This window comes from Thamnophis sirtalis, unplaced genomic scaffold, assembly GCF_051295495.1.
Source record: "Thamnophis sirtalis isolate CommonGarterSnake01/CBP01778 unplaced genomic scaffold, rThaSir2_p1.2 scaffold_2, whole genome shotgun sequence".
In the NCBI taxonomy this organism is placed as follows: Eukaryota; Metazoa; Chordata; class Lepidosauria; order Squamata; family Natricidae; genus Thamnophis; species Thamnophis sirtalis.
The window spans coordinates 34,118,837-34,140,429 of NW_028261382.1; the positions used below are offsets into that span (position 1 = coordinate 34,118,837).

The window sequence follows — 21,593 nt, forward strand, 5'->3', positions numbered from 1 at the left end:
AAGGTAAAAAGTAAAGGGTCCCCTTGAACATCTATGCTAATCGTTCCTGACTCTAGAGGGTGGTGTTCATCTCTGTTTCAAAGCCAAAGAGCCAGCGCTGCCCGAAGATGTCTCTGTGGTCACGTGGCCGGCATGACTCAACGCCGAAGGCGTACGGAACGCTGTTCCCACCAAAGGTGGGAGGTTGGCAACTGCTAGGTTGGCAGAAGCTGGGACAAGTAACGGGAGCTCACTCCGTTACGCGGCGCCAGGGATTCGAACCATCGACCTTTCTGATCGACGTCCAGCGTCTTAGCCGCTGAACCACCAGGTTCCTATACCAGCATGGGAAGAGGGGGAGACTCATACAGGGGAGGGAATGGGGGTCGAGGGTTTATGATCCAAAAAGGGGAGGGGGGGAAAGATTTGGGAAAGGGGGGAAAGAGAGAGACCCCTCCATGCTTGCTATAGTTGGGATGGGTAGGAAAGGATGGCTACAACCAGCCCCCCCTCCACACGACCAATAGGGTCTGGAGACCCTCTGGTAGGTGGGGGGATGGGTAGTTGTGGGGGATGGGTAGATGGGGGATGGGTAGATGGCTAAGTGGAGGATGGGTAGTGGTGGAGGATGGGTAGTGGTGGGGGATGGGTAGGTGGGGGGAAATAGGGGCCCCTCTACACCCCTCCCCCCAAATCCCCTCCCCAAGTCTCCCCCACTCCCCCAAAAGGGCGATCCATCCTCCTCCCTCCTCCCTGATCCACGCACCATGGGACCTGGAGTCCAGGAGGAGGAGGCGAGGCCCGATCTGGACTTACGGGCCGAGCGGGCGCCGCCGTCGTTACCGTCCCCGTGTCCCCCCCCTCAGGCGTGGGGCGTGTGTGCGGGCGTGGGGGGGGGTATCGCTTCACGGAGTCCCGGGCAACGCCGCCGGGTTCAGCCACGGACGCGACGACCCGGAAGTACTACTGCCGCCATTCGGAAGTGGCCGGAAACTCGCGGGTGGGGGGGGAGGAAAGAGAGTCTAGCAGAGGCCGCCGGCCGGGATGTGCGCGCGTGCGCATGCGCTTCGCGAAGGGCGGGAGTGAAAACAGAGGGGCAGCCATAAAGGCGCCGCCTGCGTTAGGAGAGGCGGCGGCGGCAGGAGAGGTCCGCCCGGTCCTAGTGCTCTCCGTGTCTTTGGATTCAAACATATGTGTGTGTGTGTGTGTTGTGCAAGAAGTCAGTTAGCACCTCGGGTATAGGAATTTATTTTTCCACGCGGGCTTCACTCAGGTCCTCTGGTATAGATTATCAAGACGGATAAAAGCTACAGTACTATGACGACCTGTTCACTTATGTATCTCCATCTATACACACACACACACACACACACAATCAAATACCTAAACATTCGCACACTTCGTACTTTCTGAGGTAGAAATTTCTGCTTCGCAGTGGGGTCTACATGCCGGCTCTTTCCCAACAAGCCCGCTCTCCCCCCCCCCCGCCCACTCTGAAGATATAAACTTCTATGCGCTGTGAAGTCTTCACTCAGGTCCTCGTATGCAGCCTAAATAGGTAGGCATAGATATAAACCGCAGTACTTTGCATTGTGAAGTCTTCACTCAGGTCCGTCTCTCTCTCTCTCTCTCTCTCCACTAAAGATATAAATTACTGTCCACCATGAAGTCTTCACTCAGGTCCTCATATACTCATGAAGTAGGGATAGATATCAGCTAAAACTACAGTATGTTGTGAAGTCTTCACTCAGGTCCATTTACACACACACACACACACACAATAACACATTAAAAACAAAAACACAGAGAGAAACAAAAGACAGCCATGTCTTTACCAAGATCTGAGGTATTTGCCTCTTACATTTAAATCTATAAATTATTTACTATTTAATTTTCCCTCAGTTCCTCATGTGTAGAAGTTTTCTCTCATGTCCATCTCTCTCTCACTCACACACACACACCTCTTTCTCATCTCTCTTTCTCTCTCTCATACACACACACCTCTTTTTCTCTCATTTTTCTCTCTTTCATATCTCCGTCTGTCTCATCTCTCTCACACATACACCTCTCTCTATCTCCCACTTTCATCTTTCTCTCTCTCATCTCTTTTCTCTGTCTCTCACACACCTTTCTCTCTCATCTCTTTCTCTCTCTCACACACACATACCTCTTTCTCATCTTTCTCATCTCTTTCTCATCTCTCTTTCTCTCTCTCTCACCCACCTCTCTTCTCTTTCTCTCGTCTTTCTCACCCCTCTCTCTTTTTCTCTCATCTCTTTCTCTCACACACACCTCTCTTCTCTCTTTCTCATCTCTCTTTCTCTCTCATCTCTCTCACACACATCTCTCTCTCTCCCTCTTTCATCTCTCTCTCTCACACACACACACACACACCTTTCATCTCACTCTTTCATCTCTCTCTCACACATCTCTCTCTCCCTTTTTCTCCCCTTCCCCCCCCCCTTATACGGAGAAAGTTCTCAGACTGAGGTCTTCACTCAGGTCCTCACTTCCAGATTTAAAAAGGTAGGCATAGCGATACACCATAGTACTATATGCCCTGTGAAGTTTTCACTCAGGTCCACCCCTTTCTCCCCACTTGCCCTCCCTCCCTCCCTCTCTCTCTCTCCCCCTCTCTCCTCCCTCTCCCTTCATAACCAAAACTACTTCATTTGAGAATCTGAAGGAGGAGGAGGAGAAAAGCTGCCAATCACCCTTGGAGCCTTTAAACAAAAACACCAATTGAAACTTTTGAATTTTTTTGTCTAGGTTTTTAATGGCTAAGAATGGGGTTTTATTGGGCAGCCTCTCCGTGAATCGTCCCTGGGGTAAGGGGGGAAAAGCATAAGCAGCAAATAAAATAAACCCCTCCGCCCCTGCTCTCCCCCCCCCATTAATTCTCAAGGGTTGGGACTATCTCTATCCTCCTTGTAGATGCTCTGCAGAGGCTTTAAGGACAACGCAGGAGGAAAGTTAACTCCAGAGTTTTTCTTCCAAGTAGCAAATCTTCCGGTTGCAAGCTGGTTACTTAATTTGTTTTTAAAACTTGTTTGAAAGTTCAGGCTTGTTTCTCCACTCCCTGGCAAACTTTCCCATGTACCTCTCACCTGTATCTAGGTAAATGTTTTAGTGGTTGTGCAACTAACATCACCTTTTCTCCTCCTGCACTGCAAGTGTAGTAGCTAGTTTGGGTCTAGGCTAGGTTAAGGCATGAGGCTAGAAAACAGGAGACTGGGAATTCTAGTCCTGCCTTTAGAGGAATCGAAACCAGCCTGGGTGACTTGGGGCCAGTTCCTCTTTCTCTCTCTCTCTGCCCATTCCACCCCTCAAAAGATTGCTGTTGTGGGACAGTGTTAACAATGAAAGCTAGTTGGATTCCATAGTTAAGCTACTACATCTTCAAATAAAAACCACGAATTCTCTAGCCCTGCCTTAGCCATGAAATTTGGCTGGGTGACTTTGGGCCAATCACCACAACTTCCCATTAATTGTTCCCTCAGGAAATTTCTCTTTAATTCCAGATTGCTTCTCTCCTTGGTTAGTTTCCATCCATTGTTTCTTGTCCTGCCTTCTGGTGCTCTGGAGAATAGGTTGTGCCCCTCCTCTTTGTGGCAACCCCAGAGATATTGGAAGACTGCTATCCTGTCTCCCCTAGTCCTTCTTTTCATTAAACTAGACCTATCCAGTTCCTCCAATCATTCTTCATATGCTTTAGTCTCCAGTCCCCTAATCATCCTTGTTGCTCTTCTCTGCACACTTTCTAGAGTGCAGCCTAGAACTGTGTTGGCTTTTTGGGCAGCTGCTGCCCACGGCTGGCTCCTATTTAAATGGTTGTCCACTAGGACTCCAAGATCCCTCTCACAGTCGCTACTATTGAGCAAGGCAACACCTATACTGTACCTGTGCATTTCGTTTTTATTGCCTAAATGTAGAACTTGACTCTTTTCACCCTTGAATTTCATTTTGTTAGATTTCCCCTTTCTGGCAAGCAAAGTCAATGGGGAAGCAAGATTCACTTAACAACCGTGTTACTAACTTAACAACTGCAGTGAATTCACTTCACCACTGGGGCAAGAAAGCTCGTAAAATGGGGGCAAAACTCACTTAACTTGTCTTGCTCCCAGCAGACATTTTGGTCGTAAGGCGAGGACTACTTGTAACAGACTCCACCCTCCATCAAGTTCCGAAGACTTTTACCTCCGTTAGAAAGGTATTCTCTATGATAATGTAAATGCCCACCTGCAACAACCTGTTTATTTATTTTTTAATGAATGGTATAATTGTTCAGAAACCTATCATTCCTTTCTACCACCCGGTGAGCTCTCTATGTGACAGAACTGCAATAAGAGCCGAGTGGCGCAGTGGTTAGGGTGCAGTACTACAGGCCACTTCAGCTGACTGTTATCGGCAGTTCAGCGGTTCTAATCTCACCGGCTCAAGGTTGACTCAGCCTTCCATCCTTCCGAGGTGGGTGAAATGAGGACCCAGACTGTGGGGGGCATATGCTGACTCTGTAAACCGCTTAGAGAGGGCTGAAAGCCCTATGAAGCGCTATATAAGTCTAACTGCTATTGCTAATTCCCAACTTTAAACTGCATCTCGGTGATACCCAATTGGGAAAAGCCGTTCTAGGAACACAAAAGTTTGCGTGATGTGTTGTTGCTGCTTCTTGGCCAGCTGATGAATGAAGACCGAGAGGTAATGAAAGAATTGTTGCTCCCTATAATTCTGTTTGAAACAACCCCCCACTCCCCCTTAATATTTTGTAACACGCGATGTCCAAGAATACTTAATGAAAGTGTGTCTCCAATTATATATGCAGCCCTGCAACCATTTGCGACCATAAATAAAAGGAAGCAGGAATAAATTCATAATTAAAAATGCATTAGGAATTACAAGCGTAATTTACTAATGCGCATTGGAATAAATTTCCAGCCGTAATATTTTTAAATATGGCATTAATAAATAATGGTAAACAGAACGTTGAATATATATATATATATATATATATATATATTTCCATAAATAACTACAGTCCAACATGCCACATTGTTAAAAGAGTTGCCGGGATATAAATTTCATCTGGCAGAAGCAGGAATTTATTTATTTATTTTTTAAAAAAATACACAATGGCACATGAAGGAAGAAGCCGTGCCAAGGATGGGCAAGTTGGACGGCAAAGTTGGCAGCTCCGAAATGGCCTTGCGCATTGTTGGTTTTTGTCTTCGAATGCCTTAAATCCCAATTTAAAAAACGGGTCTAGCGCCAGAAGGGAATTAATTGCCTCTGAGTAGCCGCTCAAAGGACTCCCGATGAATGGGAGATGCAGGAGGGAATCCTGGGCAAGTTTTCAATTTAATAGTTTTAAAGATCAGAGTTCATTTCCAAGACTTCTTCTGGGTGGGTTGAACCCCAAAACGGAGCACTTCTTCGGAGCAGCAGGCAGCAAGCGGGGCGTCTCACGTGCCCTTTGCAGCACTTGGCATGGGTGCCAGGCAGGGGATGATGGGTTGGGTCCTCCTGGACGTCGAGGCGGCGTCCCCAAGTCCTGGGTTTGAATTCTGACGCCCTGTAACCATGCAAGCCGGGTCGTGCGGAAGGGGCATCCCTGGCAAAGGGCATCCCTGCCCTGGCAGCGATGCGAGAGCCTCCCCGACGAAGCCAAGCGGGGCCCGGCGGGTGGGCAAGGCGCCTGGGTTGCAAGCTGAGACGGGAGGCGGAGAGGCTGCCAAATTTCCAGGTTTCCCTCCGGGTGGAGCCTGGGCGGATGGAGGTCGTGGGAACGCAGCCAGGGCGGACGCGTGTTAAGGATGCCAGGAGGCCGGCTGCGCCTCGACACCGACCGTCGCTATGGCAACCGCGCCGCGCCGCCCTCCGCCTCCCCGCGTCACGTGTCCCGTTCGAACGCGCCAATGGCGAGCCGCGCCGCGGAGTTGGGGCGGGGCCGGGCGAACGTCCTCTAAGGCTCCGCCTCCCTCCATCCCGGCCAGCCTCAGATTGGCGGGAAGCGGCTCTGTGACCTCCCTCGGACAGCGCTGCCTGCCCCGCCGCCCATTCCTTCTGAGGGGGGAAACACGGGCGGGCTTTTTTTTGCCTTTATAGCGAGGGCGCCTCTGCGCCCGTTAGGGTCGGGAGGGGAGAAAATGTCCGTCGGGCACAAATCGCCTCAAGGCCTAGTAGCGGGGAGAGCGTGCCCGGCCTGTCCTCCTTTTGGCCACATGATCCACATGGCTCCTCCCCCTCTCTCCCTTGGCAACAAGACAGCCTCTCGGGGAAAAAAAAGTAACCAAGCCACGCCCTCGAGAGGGCGGGGCTGAAAGGGTGACGCGCGGGGCCTAGTGGGAGGAGCCAGCCACAAAGCAGGCGGGGTTGTAGGGCGAGAGAGAGAGAGGAGGGGGTGGAGCCAACAGAGGGCGTGGCCCGCTCCGAAGGGCGGGGCAGGGGGAGAAAATCGTCCTTACAGGTAGGAAGGGCAGGCGGGTAGGCGTGGCCTGAGGGCGTGGTGGGGCGTGGTCCCGTATAAAAAGGCCGGCTTCCGTGGAAGCCGGGCCATATAAGCCTGTGGCGGGAGGAGCGATGTGGCAGCTTGGCGGCTCCTCTTTGGAGACGGGGCGGAGTTCCTGGTTGGGGGTACAGGTAAGGGGCGGGGCTTAGGTGGACCAGGTGTGCGTGGGGGAGGGGCAACTTTTTTTAACCGGGCGAGGCTTCCTCCTTACTCAGGGGAGCCGGGGCAAAGGCAGCCCCCACCTGCCCGGGTAGGTGGCTCAGTGGCTAAGATCAGAAAGGTCGGTGATTCGAGTCCCTAGTCTAGGCTCTCCTGCCTGAGCATGGGGTTGGACTAAATGACCTCGAAGGCTCCCTTCCAACGTAACTGTTTAGTGGGGTGCAAACAAGGGGCGAGGAGAGGAAGGGGCTTGGTAGCCATCCTTTGGCTGCGATCAGACCCGGTTCCCCCCCCCGGGGGGCGTGGCGTGGCCAGGGGTGGGCGGGGCTCCGGAAAGGGGCGGGGCTCCCCATCCCCTCCGGTGGTTCTCCTGGCCGCCGCTTTGCCTCCTTCGCCGGGCGACACGTCGGCAAGGCTGAGTGAACGGCGTTGGCAGCCTGTCAATCGCTCACAACGGCGATCAAACAACACAAAACACGCACGCACGCACCCACACACACACACACAGCGGCCGGACCCATCCATTCCAGCCGGCTGCTCTTTTTTTCCCTTTCTTTTTTTAAGGGGAAGCTTGCAATTATTATTATTATTTTTCTTCCCCCACCTTTTTTTCTCTTCCCCCATTCCCCCCTTTCCCTCTCTTTCCTCTTCCTCTCTTCCCTCTCCTCCTTCCTTCTTTTTTTCTTTCTCTTCCTTTTTTTCTTCCTTTTTTTTCTTTTTCTTTCTTTTGTTTCCTTTCTCTCGCCTTGTTCCAAAGTTCAAACTTTTCCTCCTGCCCGCCTTTTCTCTTTCTCTCAGCCTTTGACCCCGCCGGGACCGAGACTCCGGGATCGCTGGTGATGCTTTGGCCGCTTCTTCTCCTCCTCTCTGCCCGTAGGACGACTCTTCTTCCCCCTGCTCTCCTCCCTCCTTCCCTGGGGGAGAAGGCGACTCCTCTCCGCTTGTAAATGCGGCCCATCTTGAGAGCCGGGGATGCCCGCTCAGATACCCGCTGCTGCTCGGTTTTTGGTCCCCAAAGGAGAAGAGAAAACCCTGGACCAGGCTCGGCGTCGTAACTTTCCCAGGATTTGAAAAACCTTTTCCTTCTTTTTTTTTTTTTAAAGGGAGGGGGTCTCGCTTTTGGGGGGCGGCCCCCTCCTCCCCCCTCTGCCTTCCTCCTTTGTTTCCAAGGGGGGGAAAAGGGAAAGAAAGAAAGAAATCGGAGGAAGGGAGGAGAAAAAGAAGAAGAGAGGGAGGAAAAAGAGAGACACTCGCACCGACATCCAGAGAAGGGCTGCTTGCTTCTTGAAAAGGGGATCCTTGCGAGCCTTCCCCCTCCGCTCCCACCGCTTCTGCCTTCCGAAGAAGGGGAGGGGAGGAAAGAAAAGCCCCCAGCTCAGAAACGACGCGCCCCCAGCCCGAGAGCCGCTCCGCCGGCCGAGGAAGAGGAGGAAGAAGGAGGAGGAGAAGAAAAACCGTGCGACTTTAAAACAAAAAAAAAGCAACAACCCAAGGAGGACCCCCCCTCTTCTCTCTCTCTCCGCCAGCCCCCCACCCACCCACCCCGCACTTCTCCCCGCGGCTGCTTCTGCAGAGGCTCGGCACCCCCCGATCGCCGCTGGAGCCCCGCTGGAGCTTTGGGGAACTTAAAAAAAAAGAGAGGGCGAGCCAAGGGGCGAAAAGGCGAGAGAGAGAGAGCGCCAGGGATCCGCCGCCAGCCGGAGCGATGTCAGGCTCGGGGATTTAGCTTTTCGGCGCGCTCTCTTTCATTCCCTCCCCCGCGGTTTTTCTTTTCTTTTTGTTTTGTTTCTTCCGTCCTTCTTTCTCCCCCCCTCCACCCCCAGCGGCAGCGGGAACTGCGCCTGGCTTTGCGGGGGCTGAGATTTACTTTCACCTGCGTTGCTTTGCCCGCTTGCCAGCCAAGGAACTGCTTTTTTTTGCTTGCATCTCCCCCCCCCAAAAAGCCCTTGCTTCTCCAGCTCTCTCTTCCTTCCTTCCTTTCTCCCCTTTCTTTCTCCCCTTCCTTTCCTTTCTCCCCTTGTTTTCCTTCCTCTCCCCTTCCTTTCTCTTTCCTTCCTCCCCTTCTTCTCCTTCCTTTCTTCCTCTTCCTTTCTTCCTCTTCCTTCCTTTCCCCCTTCTTTTCCTTCCCTCCTCTTTCCTTCTTTCCTTCCTTTCTCCCCTTCTTTCTTTCTCTCCTTCCTTTCTTCCTCTTCCTTCCTTTCTCCCCTTCTTTTCCTTCCTTCCTCTTTCCTTTCTTCTTTCTCTTTCCTTCCTTTTTCCTTTCTCCCCTTCTTCCTTTCTCTCCTTCCTTTCTTCCTCTTCCTTCCTTCCTTCCTTCCTTCCTTCCCTCCCTCCATCACCTCCCCTTCCTTCCCCCAAAGTGCGGATCGCTCGCCACCGGGCAGCATGGACGAGCAGACGCGGATGCTGCAGACGCTGGCCGGCGTGAACCTGGCCAGCCACGCGGTGCAAGGGGGCATGGCTCTGCCACCTCCCCACGGGCACGAGGGCGCCGACGGCGACGGCCGCAAGCAAGACATTGGCGACATCCTGCACCAAATCATGACCATCACCGACCAGAGCCTGGACGAGGCGCAAGCAAAGTTGGTCCTTTTTTTGAACCAGCCAGGGGTTTGAGGGTGCGGGGATTGGGAGGGGTGTATGTGCGTGATTGTCTGGGGCGTTGTGTTTTGTGTGTGCAGACAGACAGACAGACACACTGTTGATCCGCTAAGCTATTTATTTATTTGCTCCGCTGGCTTGCTTGTTGTTTGCCTGCCCCCTGGAAAAGTCCTGCTGGGATTGATTTAAAGCTGCTTCTCTTAAAGGCAGCCCGGAGAAGCCAGAGGGGAGAAGATATTCCAACTAACACCCCCAGCACCCCCACCTCCTCGAGTGAACCAAAGAACCCCAGATTAGCATCCCTTCCGGAGTGCCAGTTGTTTATGTTGATGTGTTGAGTGTGTGTGTGTGTGTGTATTTAGGATTGATCCCCTCCCCAAATCCATAATCCCCAAGCAGAGCTTCCTTCCTTCCCATCTCCTTCCTTCCCTTTCCTATCCCTTTCCATTCCTATCTCCTTCCTTCCCTCCCCCATCTCCTTCCTTTCTTTCTCTTCCATCTCCTTCCTTTACTTTCCTATTTCCTTCCTTCCTTCCTTCCTTCCTTCCTTCCTTCCTATCTCCTTCCTTCCCTTTCTTATCTCCTTCCTTTCCTATCTCCTTCCTTCCTTCCTTCCTTCCCATCTCCTTCCTTCCCTTTCTTATCTCCTTCCTTTCCTTTCCTATCTCCTTCCTTCCTCCCCATTCCCACCTCTCTCTCCTCCCTTCCTATTCCTACCTCCTTCCTTCCTTCCTTCCTTCCTTCCCATTACTATCTCTTTCCTTCCAATTCCTATCTCCTTCCTTCCTTCCTTCCTTCCTTCCTTCCTTCCTTCCTTTCCATTTCTATCTCTCTTCTTTCTTCCCATCTCCTTCTTTCCTTTCCCTTTCTCCTTCCTTCTTCCAAATAACCCAACCTGTGGTCTTGAAAGACGGGGAATAACCACCCCCACCCCCCGCCTTCTGCATCTTCTAGTTAGACATACCTAGGAAGGCCGAGGGATAAACAGCCTGGGCCCCCTAAACAGCAGTCCAATCCTTGGATTGTTGAAGGAGTTGCATCTCCCCTCTTTTTAAAAAAAAAAAAAAAAAGCAAAAAAGTGGACACTCTCTAAAGTAAACATCGCAACCTAGCCCCAAATATCAAGCAAAAAAAACAAACAAACCCACAAGCAAAGGGGGGGGGGATTGACGGCAACTCCAAAGTTTGTCCAAAGATTGGGGTGAGATTCTGTCTGTCTGTTTGTTGAAATGATCTCAGAGTTTGTTAGTTTATGGACGGAATGCCTGGAGTTAAGCTGTAAGCATGGCTGCTCACAGCTCTTTCAAAGAGGTGGGGGAGGCGAGGAGAGGAAAAAAAATTAAGCCTGCTGGCCTCCCTCCCTCCCTCCCTCTGGGTCCTGGGCCTCCCCCAAACTCGTGTGTTTTCTTTAGAAAACTGGGAGGCTGGGAGAGGAGGCCCGTCTGGCTGGGTTCTTGCTATTCTCAAAAAAACCTGTCCCAGTCACTTCGGCCTTTGCTCTTCCACTTCTCTCCTTCCCAGAGGGGCTTTATTTATTTTCTGGTGCTCTAAGTAAACATTGGCCTGCCGAGGAACTTGAGAGAGGAGTGGGGGGCAGTTGCATTTAATTAATTTATTTATTTAGAAACCCTTTTCACCAGGCTGCCCCGCCGAAGAAGAAGCCCGGCGTTGAACTCTAGAAGTTCCTTCCCTTCCCATAAATCACAACTGCCGATGAAGAGTTGGCTTGACAAGCTGTGATTTATTTTTCCCCGAGAAAGGGCCGGGGGGGGGATATTTTCCAGGAGTGGCTTTGGATTTGGGGATTGGTGATGGGGGGGAGAGCTGAGAGACACCCCCCCTCCCCACCAAACTCTTCGGTAGTCGTTCCTAGCGGCCTCTCCCCGTGTCCCCTCGATTCTCACCTTTTCTGCTTTCTTCTTTGAACTTCTCCCACAAGCTCTCTTTCAAGTGCCTCTTTTTAAAGGCAGAAAGGGCCCCCCGCTTGTACTTAAAAAGACACACACACACATACACCCCTGCGCCCCAAAGTCTTAGGACAAGAAAGGGTGGCCTCTTCACTCCTCCACTTGGGTTAATGCATCTTTCCTCCGCTTTTATCCTGGGTGCTTATTTCCCCTTCCTTTTCTCTCTCTCTCTCTCTCTTTGCAGAAAGCACGCTCTCAATTGCCATAGGATGAAACCCGCTTTGTTCAGTGTCCTGTGTGAGATCAAAGAGAAAACAGGTAGGAAGAGCAACCTGGCTTTTTTTTTGTGGGGGGGGGGGACAAACAAAAACAAAAAGCAAAACAAAAAACAAAAAAAACCAGGCCCCCTCGGCTGGCTCTGGTACCCTCATTCTGCCTCCCCCTCTCCCTTCCCTTCCCTGGATAAACAGGGCCAGTGACTTTCTCCCCTCCCCGCCTCATCCCTGGGAAAAGCTGTGCTTCTAGCCGCAGCCATCTTTGATTTGGTGATCTTTTAGGTCCCCGAGACATCCTTGCGAATTCGTTCGGTTTTGCTGGCTTTCTTTTCACGCCCGGTTTTTTTGTCTGGGAACCTGTTTGCGAAATGCAGTGAAAAATGGAAGTGTGTGTCATCGTCTCCTCCCTCCTGTGTTTCTATCAAAGCACCACGGATTCAGCTGGCTTCCCTTTTTTCCCTCCCGTCTTCCTTAACCTCCCTTTCTCCTTCTGATGGAAGTAACAGGGGAGCCAATTACAATTACAGAGGGTGGCTGAGCTAGGAATTCGCCGGATCCCCTCTGGTGTTTTAATTTGTTGTGCTTGCCGAGTGAGAAGATCCTCGCTGCAAAAAACCACCTTCTGCCCCCCCCCCCATTTCTCGGCTGCTTCAGATTTTTTATTTTATTTTCTAGCGGGGGAAACTCCTGGTTCTTTCCAAAATGCTTTTTAGAGGCTGCACGAATCAAGTCCCAATTTTATTTTATTTTTTTTACAAAGGGGTGAATCAAAATAACGATTTCATCACCCTGTCTGGGGGGGAGCTTTCAATCCGGCGGTTTTGATCTCTCTCTCCCCCAATAGGAATGGGGGGAAAAAGAGATTCTTGTCTGAAAATCTAAGGTTGATAAAGCGGGGGCCCAAGAAACCAAGATTTTATTTGCAGGCCAATTTAAGAGCTGAAAAAAAAGGTTTTCATAGCAGGAGCTGTCTGCCGTAAACTTTGTTTTGAAGCCATATTTTCATCCTTCCGACTGCCGAGACTTGGACTCTTTACAGTTATAAGTTGTTCCTTCTAAGGGGTGAAGTAGCCACACTTGGCATCCCTGCGGGGACCTCTGTGTTGTTTGCGTATTTAAAAAAAAAATTCTATTAACTTCCTCGGAGGGTGTAACTCCAGGTTTGTTTGGCATTGTCTCGGTCGGCGTGACGAAAGTCGGTGCATTCATGCATGTGTGAAATTTTAAGGGAAGAGGAGAAGCAAAAGAGCAGAATGCCTAACATTTAGGTCTTTAGGAAGCCCACCTGAGCAGAAAAAAATACTGGGCCGGTGTTGATATTTTTTGCTGGAGCGTCTATGCGGGGAACGCTGTATTAATTTTTCTGCGAGTTTTACCTGTTGTTGTTTTCTCTTTAAATCAAACCCCGGAGAAGTTGATAAACTGTTTTCTAATACAGCGCATTATGTGCTGATAATGGAGCTTTTTGTCATCTTTGTATATTACCTTGTGCCTCGAGTTAGCATTGTGGTGTGCTGGGGGGAGATAGAGAGGTAGGTAGGTAGGTAGGTAGGTAGGTAGGTAGGTAGGTAGGTAGGTAGAGATAGATAGATAGATAGATAGATAGATAGATAGATAGATAGATAGATAGATAGATAGATAGATAGATAGATAGAGGCAAGTGGAAAGAAAAGGTGGAGATTGATCTAAAGGGATCCTGGTTGGAATTGAAACCGAGCCAGTGAAAAATCCTGTGACGTCCCCGTTTATGTTTCAACTGGTGCTAAAAGGAATCCATCCTCTCTCCTAATTCCAGTCTCTGCCCTGGCAATATATTTACTGCCAGTAATGCCAGCTGATCCTTCCCAAGCTGAACGTGGGGAATTGCACGCTGGTGTTTCCAAGCCCACCTTACAAATTTTTGGAGCTGGGGAAATGAGAAAGGTTGGGGTATTTTAGACCCTGGTATGTTTACCCTCCTTTTTCTATTCGACTCCCTTCTCTCATTTTGCTTGTTCCTATTTTGTTTTTTGTTTTTTTGGCTCTGAGTCATTTATACCAGAAACATTCCGTCTAACTCGGCCCCCTCTCGCCGAATATCTCCTTTGCCAGTGGTTTAAAACTCGGCTGGGTGGAAAGGAAGCGTCTGGAGCTGGCGATGCCAACCGAGAGATACGTTGGCGCTTTTTAAGCAGCAAAGGGGGAAAAACTTCCCAGAAAGGGGCTTGAGCAATTTCAGAAAGTTTGGGAATGTGAGTATTGATATCCTTAAGGGGGATGGTGGGGGGAAATGAAAGCCTCGTCTCACCTCTGTGGAATATTGACAGGTTGACAGGTTTATTTGAGTGGGTGGCCCTCGTCAAGGGTGAAGCACCCTTTAGTTAGAAAGTTGTTATTTTTTGCATGCTTGGTATTGCATGAGATTATTCTTCTTTTCTCTCCTTCCTTCTGCATGAGTAGAGAGAAATCTCCCTTTTTGCTTTCTCTTGCTCAGGTTTTAAACTTCCTTCCCTTTTTCTTTCCTTCCTATATTCTCCATATTTCCTCCCTCCCTTTCTCCCCCTTCCTTCTTTCCTTCTTTTCTTCCATCCTTCCCGCCCTCCCTCCTTTTCTTCTTCCTTCCTTCCCTCCCTCCTTTTCTCCTTCCTTTCCCTCCCTCCCTCCCTTCCTATATTCTCCATATTTCCTCCCTCCCTTTCTTTCCCTTCTTTCCTTCCCTCCTTTTCTCTTTCCTTCCTTCCTTCTCCATATTTCCTCCTTCCCTTTCTCCTTCCTTCCTTCCTTCCTTCCTTCCTTCCTTCCTTTTCCCTTCTTTCCTTCCTGAATTCTCCATATTTCCTCCTTCCTTTCTCTCCTTCCTTCCTTCCCTCCTTCTTTCCTTCCTTCCTTCCTATATTCTCCATATTCCCCCCTCCCTTTCTCCCCCTTCCTTCTTTCTTTCTTTCCTTCCTTCCTTCCTGCCCTCCCTCCTTTTCTCCTTCCTTCCCTCCCTCCTTTTCTCCTTCCTTCCTTTTCCCTCCCTCCCTTCCTATATTCTCCATATCTCCTCCCTCCCTTTCTCTTCCTTCTTTCCTTCCCTCCTTTTCTCTTTCCTTCCTTCCTTCTCCATATTTCCTCCCTCCCTTTCTCCTTCCGTCCTTCCTTTTCCCTTCTTTCCTTCCTTCCTGAATTCTCCATATTTCCTCCCTCCCTTTCTCTCCTTCCTTCCTTCCTTCCTTCCTTCGTTTCTTCCTTCCTTCCTTCTCTCTCTCGCTCTCTTTATTTCTCAGTTGAACCTAGTCATTACTGTCTATTGCATCCTATGCAATCACCTTCCTCTTCCCCCTGCCCCCACCCCCCAAGAAGAAAAAAAATAGTTTTTGAGATTATTGATAAAATAACAGGAGGCTGCTTTTAACTGCATGCAAAAGCAAGACGGGAGTGTAAATGTTGGAAATATGAGGGGCGGCAAACTAATTGGCACCTGTAAGAGTAATTTTAGATTTATTTATTTAGACAGAGGTGGATCTGACACGGCGGGTCGCCTTGAGTTGAAAAACATGCTGTTTAGTTTGGGAATCCTTAGGAGTTCTACGGAGCCCATATTCTCTAGACTCTCCCCAAAATACAATATTTTGTAAATGGAGGATTTGTCTGTTCAAGACCTCTTTGAGTTAGGCGGAGAAGTTCCCTTCATTGGAATCTCCAAAATTTTAATATGCTCTTGACTCTATTCATAACAATGCATTTTTGGGGTAAAGTTTCTAAGCCCTACCTTTATAAAGGTGTTTATTCCCCCCCAAAAAAATATTGGAAGCTTAGCAGGGAAGGGAAGATCTGTTCTGTCCTGCGAATTAGCACCTTGGTTCCAAATGACATCTGTTGAGAAGAAAAAGTTTATTCTACAACAACAATAATAATAATTTTATAAGATACATCAACAAATTGCAGCTTCCTGCAATAACACCAGCGGAACTGCAAAAAAATGCGCTATTCGGAACATCGTACATCTTAAGAAGGTACTTGGTTGATACCTATATCAATCGTTAGCACCAGTCAGTGGTATTTGTGAAGCATTTTTGGATGTTCAGTTGACTTGAGTTTCATGTTCCATGAATAAAGTATAATAATAATAATAATAGGTTTGGGCTGTTATAGTGCCGAAATTTTTCCGATTAGGATATTCTCTTCTAAGTGGCTCTCCTTTGCGCGTTGCTGGATAGCGGTGGTGTCTTTTTCCGCGTGCCTCCTTTGGCTTCCATTCCTCCTCTTTAAGGACTTTCCCCTGTTCTTCATTCCATCTCTTCCCTCGGCTGAAATGGCACGCGCTTATAACAGACCGAAAAGCGTTTGCCGTTTGTGTGTTTCACGAACGCTCTTTGCAAAATCCAGCAGGAAGCTTTGCCCGCTCGGCCGCTGAAGTTTCTTTTTCATTTTTGCACGAGTTTGGTGTGTGCCTCTGAACACACCAGCTTGAGCTGGAAGCTGGGCATTGTCTCCTTTAAGCACCTCTGAGATGACAGCTGCCAACAAAAAAAAAAAAAAAAAAGACACAACCCGCTAATTGAAAGCCAGCGCAAGTCTAAATGGCTTTAATTCACTGGAAAGTCCTAATAATATACATAATGCCTTGCTAGAGTTGTGTAGCCTTTGTGAGGCTTGGAAGGATTGTAAAAATTAATGAACTTCAGAGGAGGAGGAGGAGAAGCAGGGAGAAAGGCGCCTGGAATTACAGTCTATTTCTAGGTGTTTTTTTTTTTTTTTTAATCAAGTTTTTGTTCTGGGAAAATTGAGGGTTTTTTTGTTTCGCCTCCTGAAATTGTGGGTGTTCCTGGAGGTTTTTAAGAAGACACTGCACAGCCCCTTGTCTGGAATGGTACATAGGTTCTCCTGCTTGATCAGGGGGTTGGACTAGAAGACCTCCAAGGCCCCTTCTCCACTCCGCTGGTTGGGAATTCACGTCCAGATGTAGGGGGGGGGGGGAAACCACACTGTCTTGTTTCTCTTCTGCATTCAGACTGTTTTCTTGGGCTGAAAAAAACGAAGGACGGAATTAAACTACATTGCAGGGTCTTCCGTAGGTAGCAATCCTCAACTTATTCCTAACCTTCTGCTCGCCATTCGGAGCCTGTTATTTGACTCACTCTTGAAGCGCCAGGCTTTAAATCCTTCTTCTCCAGCCCTTCATTGGGCCAGTTTCCATGACCCCTCTGGTATTGGCCAGACACAGCCAAGCCTTAATTGTTCCTTCTCTGCAGAGACGGGTGTGTGTGTGGGGGGGGACTAAATCACCCCCCCCTCCCCAAGGAAATCTTTGCTGGCGATTCCTCCGAGAGAAGAAACGGACTGCATGGGAAGTTTTCCTCTCTCTCTCTCTCTTTCTCTCTCTCTACGCCCGCCGACTAAGGCCGACACCAGTTGTTGGCAAACGAGGCTCTTTTTGGCAGTAAAAATAAAACAACCGAAAGAGACGAGCTTTTTGGAAGGTTGCCTGTTTTTAAAACAAAAACCGATGGTTGGAACGCTCTGTTTAAAAGTAAATAGACTGTGACATATTGTGCAGCTGGTTTTAAAGAGGCTTTTTTTTCCCCGTGTCCGTCTGTATGTTCTGAATAGTCATCATTCTGGCTCGCTGGTGTCTCTGTGTGTGTGTGTGTGTTAGGTTTCAAGAACGGAGCAAAATTGGGTGCTTTTGAAATACCCCCAAGTCTTATGATTCTTTTCCCCCTAAAAAAAATCCTCGCAGAGAGAGAAATTATTCAGTCTGAATTTAGGAATAGACTCCCGGGGACTCTCTCTCTCTCTCTCCCTGATGAGGAAGGAAGCAGGGGGAAAACACGTAAACATTTGCTCTTTCCCAATTGTTGATTCCTTTTCTCAAAAGGTCTAAAGACTCATTTCAAAAATGTTTGAAGGGGTTTCTTGGTTGAATTTGTGCCTCGCAAGCCCCCCATCGGCTACTGACCTCAGGGGTTGCACAACACCGTTGCGAATCAGGTGTAAACGTGCCGTCCTGGTGTGTTGGTTGTGTGTGCGCGGTACACAAAAGGGTTCTTCTGCAGCTCACCTTCCTCTTGTGCGGCTCCTTCTTGATGGCCAAAGATCTGACCGTTGTGTGGCCAGAGTCCCTCGCTTGTGTCGCAGATACGAAAACGAGCATCCGTTTGATTATCCCTCCTCGCCATCAACCCAGCTTGTCAACTCCTGGTCTCTTCTTCCCTCTTCTGCTTTTTTCCTACTATTATCATTATTATTATTTAAAAGAAAGAGGGGCTTCATTCGCAGCTCGGCTTGAGAATCAGCCTCGCATATTTTAAAATATATTAAAGCGGGGCGACAGGCCGTCCTTGGGTCTATTTATGCGCTGCTTTCTAGCGCCAGCCTTCTTTTGCATCTAATCAGGAATGAATTAAAAGTCGGTGTTGGGGAGATATCTGAGTTGCTGTGCTGTAGATTGTTTTGTTTTTTTTAAAATCAGATTTGTCAATTTTTGACCACGTCTGTTACGTGGTCTCATCTCTAGTTTTAACCGCGTCGGGAGTCGGTTGGGAGGGAAGCATTTGCCGATGTTGTGTTGGTGTGTGCGGTTTTTTGTTGTGTTTTCTATGCAAAGGACAAAATTAGTTCGGGATGCAAACTTTGTGACTTCCGAAAGGACTTTGCGTGATGACTTTTTCCTCTTCGTGCATTGTTTATCTCTACATAGTTAGTTTGGTTCTGGAGCCTGGGCAAATCTGAATGTTTGGGAAGAAACCAGAGATGATGTGAATTTGGGCCTTCGTGGCTCCTCCGTTTCCCTCCCTTGTGGATCGGGCTAGGAAATGAGGTTGTCTCTGTGCATTGATGGCGGAAGATGAATATGTGAGTGTGGGTCCTCTCTTTCGCCCCTCCACGCTCAGCTCCTCCAGCAGACACTTTGAATGACGTTCACTGCTCAGGGTAGCAATAGACTTATATACCGCTTTTCAGTGCTTTCACAGCCCTCTCTAAGCGCTTTACACAGTCAGCCTCTTGCCCCTCCTAACAATCTGGGTCCTCATTTTACCCACCTTGGAAGGATGGAAGGTTGAGTCAAGCTTGAGCCTGGTGAGATTTGAACTGGCAAACTGCATGATACTGGCCCGCGACAGGCTAAAACTTGCTCGGTGCTCTCTTTAAAACCTTGCCATGCTGATCTTTTGTCCCGTTTCTGGTTTCCTCTGATTGGCCCTTTGTATCAGTGGTGGGATTCAATCTTTTTTACTACTGGTTCTGTGGGTGTGGCTTGGTGGGCATGGCAGTGGAAGGAAAATCCCCATTTCCTCCCCACTCCAGGGGAAGGATACTGTAAAATTCCCATTCCCTCCTCCTTCCAGGGGAAGGATTACTATAAATTCCCATTCCCTCCCCATTCCAGGGGAAGGATACTGTAAAATTCCCATTTCCTCCTCACTCTAGGGGAAGGATACTGCAAAATCTCCATTCCCTCCTCCTTCCAGGGGAAGGATACTGCAAAATCTCCATTCCCTCCTCACTCCAGGGGAAGGATACTGCAAAATCTCCATTCCCTCCTCACTCCAGGGGAAGGATACTGTAAAATTCCCATTCCCTCCTCACTCCAGGGGAAGGATACTGCAACATCTCCATTCCCTCCTCACACCAAGGGAAGGATACTGCAAAATCTCAATTCCGATGAGACAGATAATAGATGGGGGCGGACCAGTCAGAGGTGGTATTTACTGGTTCTCCGAACTACTCAAAAGTTCTCCTACCAGTTTCCCAGAACTGGTCAGAACCTGCTGAATTTCACCCCTGCTTTGTATCCCTCAGACAGCAGAGAAAAAGTGAAACTGGATGTGCGAATCAGAACAGATGCTTGGGGAGACTCACAAAGGGCCTTTCTTAGAAATAACTAGCTTGGCCAAAGGATCCGTCTCTGAAAATTTCATCTTTCAGTGGGGTGTGTGTGTATTGGGGGTGTCAGGAACATCAAGGGAGCCAGGCTGTAGCCGACCTCTAAGCTGGCTTTTTAAAGACTTTGTTTATTTATTTATTTGTATCCTGCATTTATTATTTATTATCCGTTGTCAATTTTTATCCGCTTCTAACCAATGTGGGTGGTCCTTCTTTCACACTGTCGATCTTCATCCAGCAGGTGGTTGCGCCCTCTGAGCCGCAGGAGAGGGGCAGGGTTCTTTCGTGTGTGTGTGTGTGTGTGTGTGTGTGTGTGTGTGTGTGTGTTGTGTGTCTACTGGATTCCTTTGGGCTTTAGGATCAGTGTTGACTCCTGCAGTACTTATTCTACGTATGCCGGTTTTACAGTTCACGCATAACCTACCCAGTCCTTGTTAACATCTACCCGCCATCTTGTACCAATCTTGGCTTACCAGGCATAGAGCTACCTATGTTTAATGCAGAGCAGGGATATGACTCCTATAGGTTAGTTTGGGATGACTTTGCAGTAGTTGGGTATGTTCCTTCCCATCCGTTGCCAACTTTTGTCCGCTTCTAACCAATGTGGGCGGTCCTTCTTTCATACTGTCAATCTTCATCCAGCAGGTGGTTGCGCCCTCTGAGCAGCAGGAGAGGGGCAGGGTTCTTTCGTGTGTGTGTGTGTGTGTGTGTGTGTGTGTGTGTGTGTGTGTGTGTGTGTTTGAGAGGGAGGGGAATGAGAAAAAGAGATAGGGAGGGAAAAAGAATGAGAAAGAAGGAGGGAGGGAGGGAGAAATAAAATAAGAAAGATAGGGAGGGAGAAATAATGAGAAAGAGGGAGGGAGAAAGATAAAATAGAGAGGGAGGGAGAAAGAATGAGAAAGAGGGAGGGAGAAAGAAAATAGAGAAAGAGGGAGGGAGAAAGATAAAATAGAGAGGGAGGGAGAAAGAATGAGAAAGAGGGAGGGAGAAAGATAAAATAGAGAGGGAGGGAGAAAGAATGAGAAAGAGGGAGGGAGAAAGATAAAATAGAGAGGGAGGGAGAAAGAATGAGAAAGAGGGAGGGAGAAAAAGAAAATAAGAGAGAGATAGGGAGGGAGAAAGAGAGAATGAGAAAGCGGGAGGGAGGGAGAAAGAAAATAAGAGAGGGATAGGGAAGGAGAAAAAATGAAAAAGAGAGACGGAAGGAGGGAGAAAGAAACAATGAAAAGAGAGAGAGAGAGAGCATCATATAAGAGTGTTAAATAGATTCCTCCCCCCTTTGTTTTGTTTTATTTGATTTTATTTTTTTCAATTTTGAGAAAACCCGCTGTTTCGATTCTGAGCCCTGGGCAGCCCGCAGAAAACTCTTCTGCCGATGGGTTTTTGTTTTTTTTGTTTGTATGTTTGTTCATTTGTTTCTTTGTGTTTTTTTTTCCTCTCCCCCTTTTCTCCCAAATTAAGATTCTGCACGGGCCTTTACAGATGCTGCTAACTTTGGGCAATTATCATTTTGTTTGGTGAAAAGTAGTAAAACAGTGTGCGGTAAAAGTGTTTAGAGGGAGAAGGGATAGATAAATGGGGCAGTTTTGCAATGCAAAATGGTTTGCTGTGTGTGTGTGTGTATGTATGTATGTATATATATGTATGTACGTATGTATATTGGAGAGGGGGGTGGGAGAAAGATTTCTTGGCTGTTGCTGAACTGTTATTGTGAAGCTTAGAACAGATTTCTCTCCCCCCCATCGCTAATGCCCTAGAAGTATTAATTCACTTTGATATGCTAATTAGAGGGCATTATGCAAGAAATGAGATTAAGTGGCAGCAGGAAACCATTTCCCTGTCACTAAATTGAGAGTGTTACCATCAGGAGGAGCTTTGTATATATCTGCATTTTCTCTCTCTCTCTCTCTCTCTCTCCTTCCCTCCCCCTATCCCAGTTTTTTCTTGGTTTTGCATATAAATAAAATTGATTGAAGGGTCTAGAGAAGCTTCTGGAACATCCGTGCGGCTCCTTCTCCTTTCTTTTTCCTCGCCTTTGCCTTTTATGATTATTTAAACTTCAAGTTAAGGAGACTTTCCCTGAATATTAATTGATCTAATGGGAAAACGAACCTTTTGTGTTCGCCTGGCTGCAGCAGACAGAGAGAAAAGAGAGACGCTGTCCTGCAGGTTTCCCCCCCCCCAACCGCCCCCCCCCCGTTCTTTTCACCCAGGGCTGGATGAAGACAAAAAATCAATCAGAATAGAGCTGGAAGGGACCTTGGAGGCCTTCTAGTCCAACCCCCTGCTCAAGCAGGGGACTCTACACCACTTCAG

At 48.5% G+C, this 21,593-nt stretch overlaps 2 protein-coding genes across 9 annotated transcripts in view; one reads left to right on the forward strand and one right to left on the reverse strand.

Annotated features, from left to right (window-relative positions):
- The window catches only part of MAPKAP1 (MAPK associated protein 1), a 116,541-nt gene extending 115,575 nt beyond the window's left edge, over positions 1-966 (reverse strand). For 3 of the 6 annotated variants that reach the window (XM_087704726.1, XM_087704725.1, XM_087704731.1), the window contains exon 1: positions 746-966. In XM_087704726.1, the coding sequence (XP_087560852.1) occupies positions 746-748 (3 nt within the window). In that variant the 5' untranslated portion in view covers positions 749-966. The remainder of the gene's footprint in view (positions 1-745) is intronic. The other 3 variants (XM_087704728.1, XM_087704727.1, XM_087704729.1) reach the window with 2 other exon arrangements.
- Positions 967-8,968: 8,002 nt separating this feature from the next.
- The window catches only part of PBX3 (PBX homeobox 3), a 167,712-nt gene continuing 155,087 nt past the window's right edge, over positions 8,969-21,593 (forward strand). For all 3 annotated transcript variants that reach the window (XM_087704724.1, XM_087704722.1, XM_087704723.1), the window contains exons 1-2: positions 8,969-9,225; positions 11,396-11,469. In XM_087704724.1, the coding sequence (XP_087560850.1) occupies positions 9,029-9,225; positions 11,396-11,469 (271 nt within the window). In that variant the 5' untranslated portion in view covers positions 8,969-9,028. The remainder of the gene's footprint in view (positions 9,226-11,395; positions 11,470-21,593) is intronic.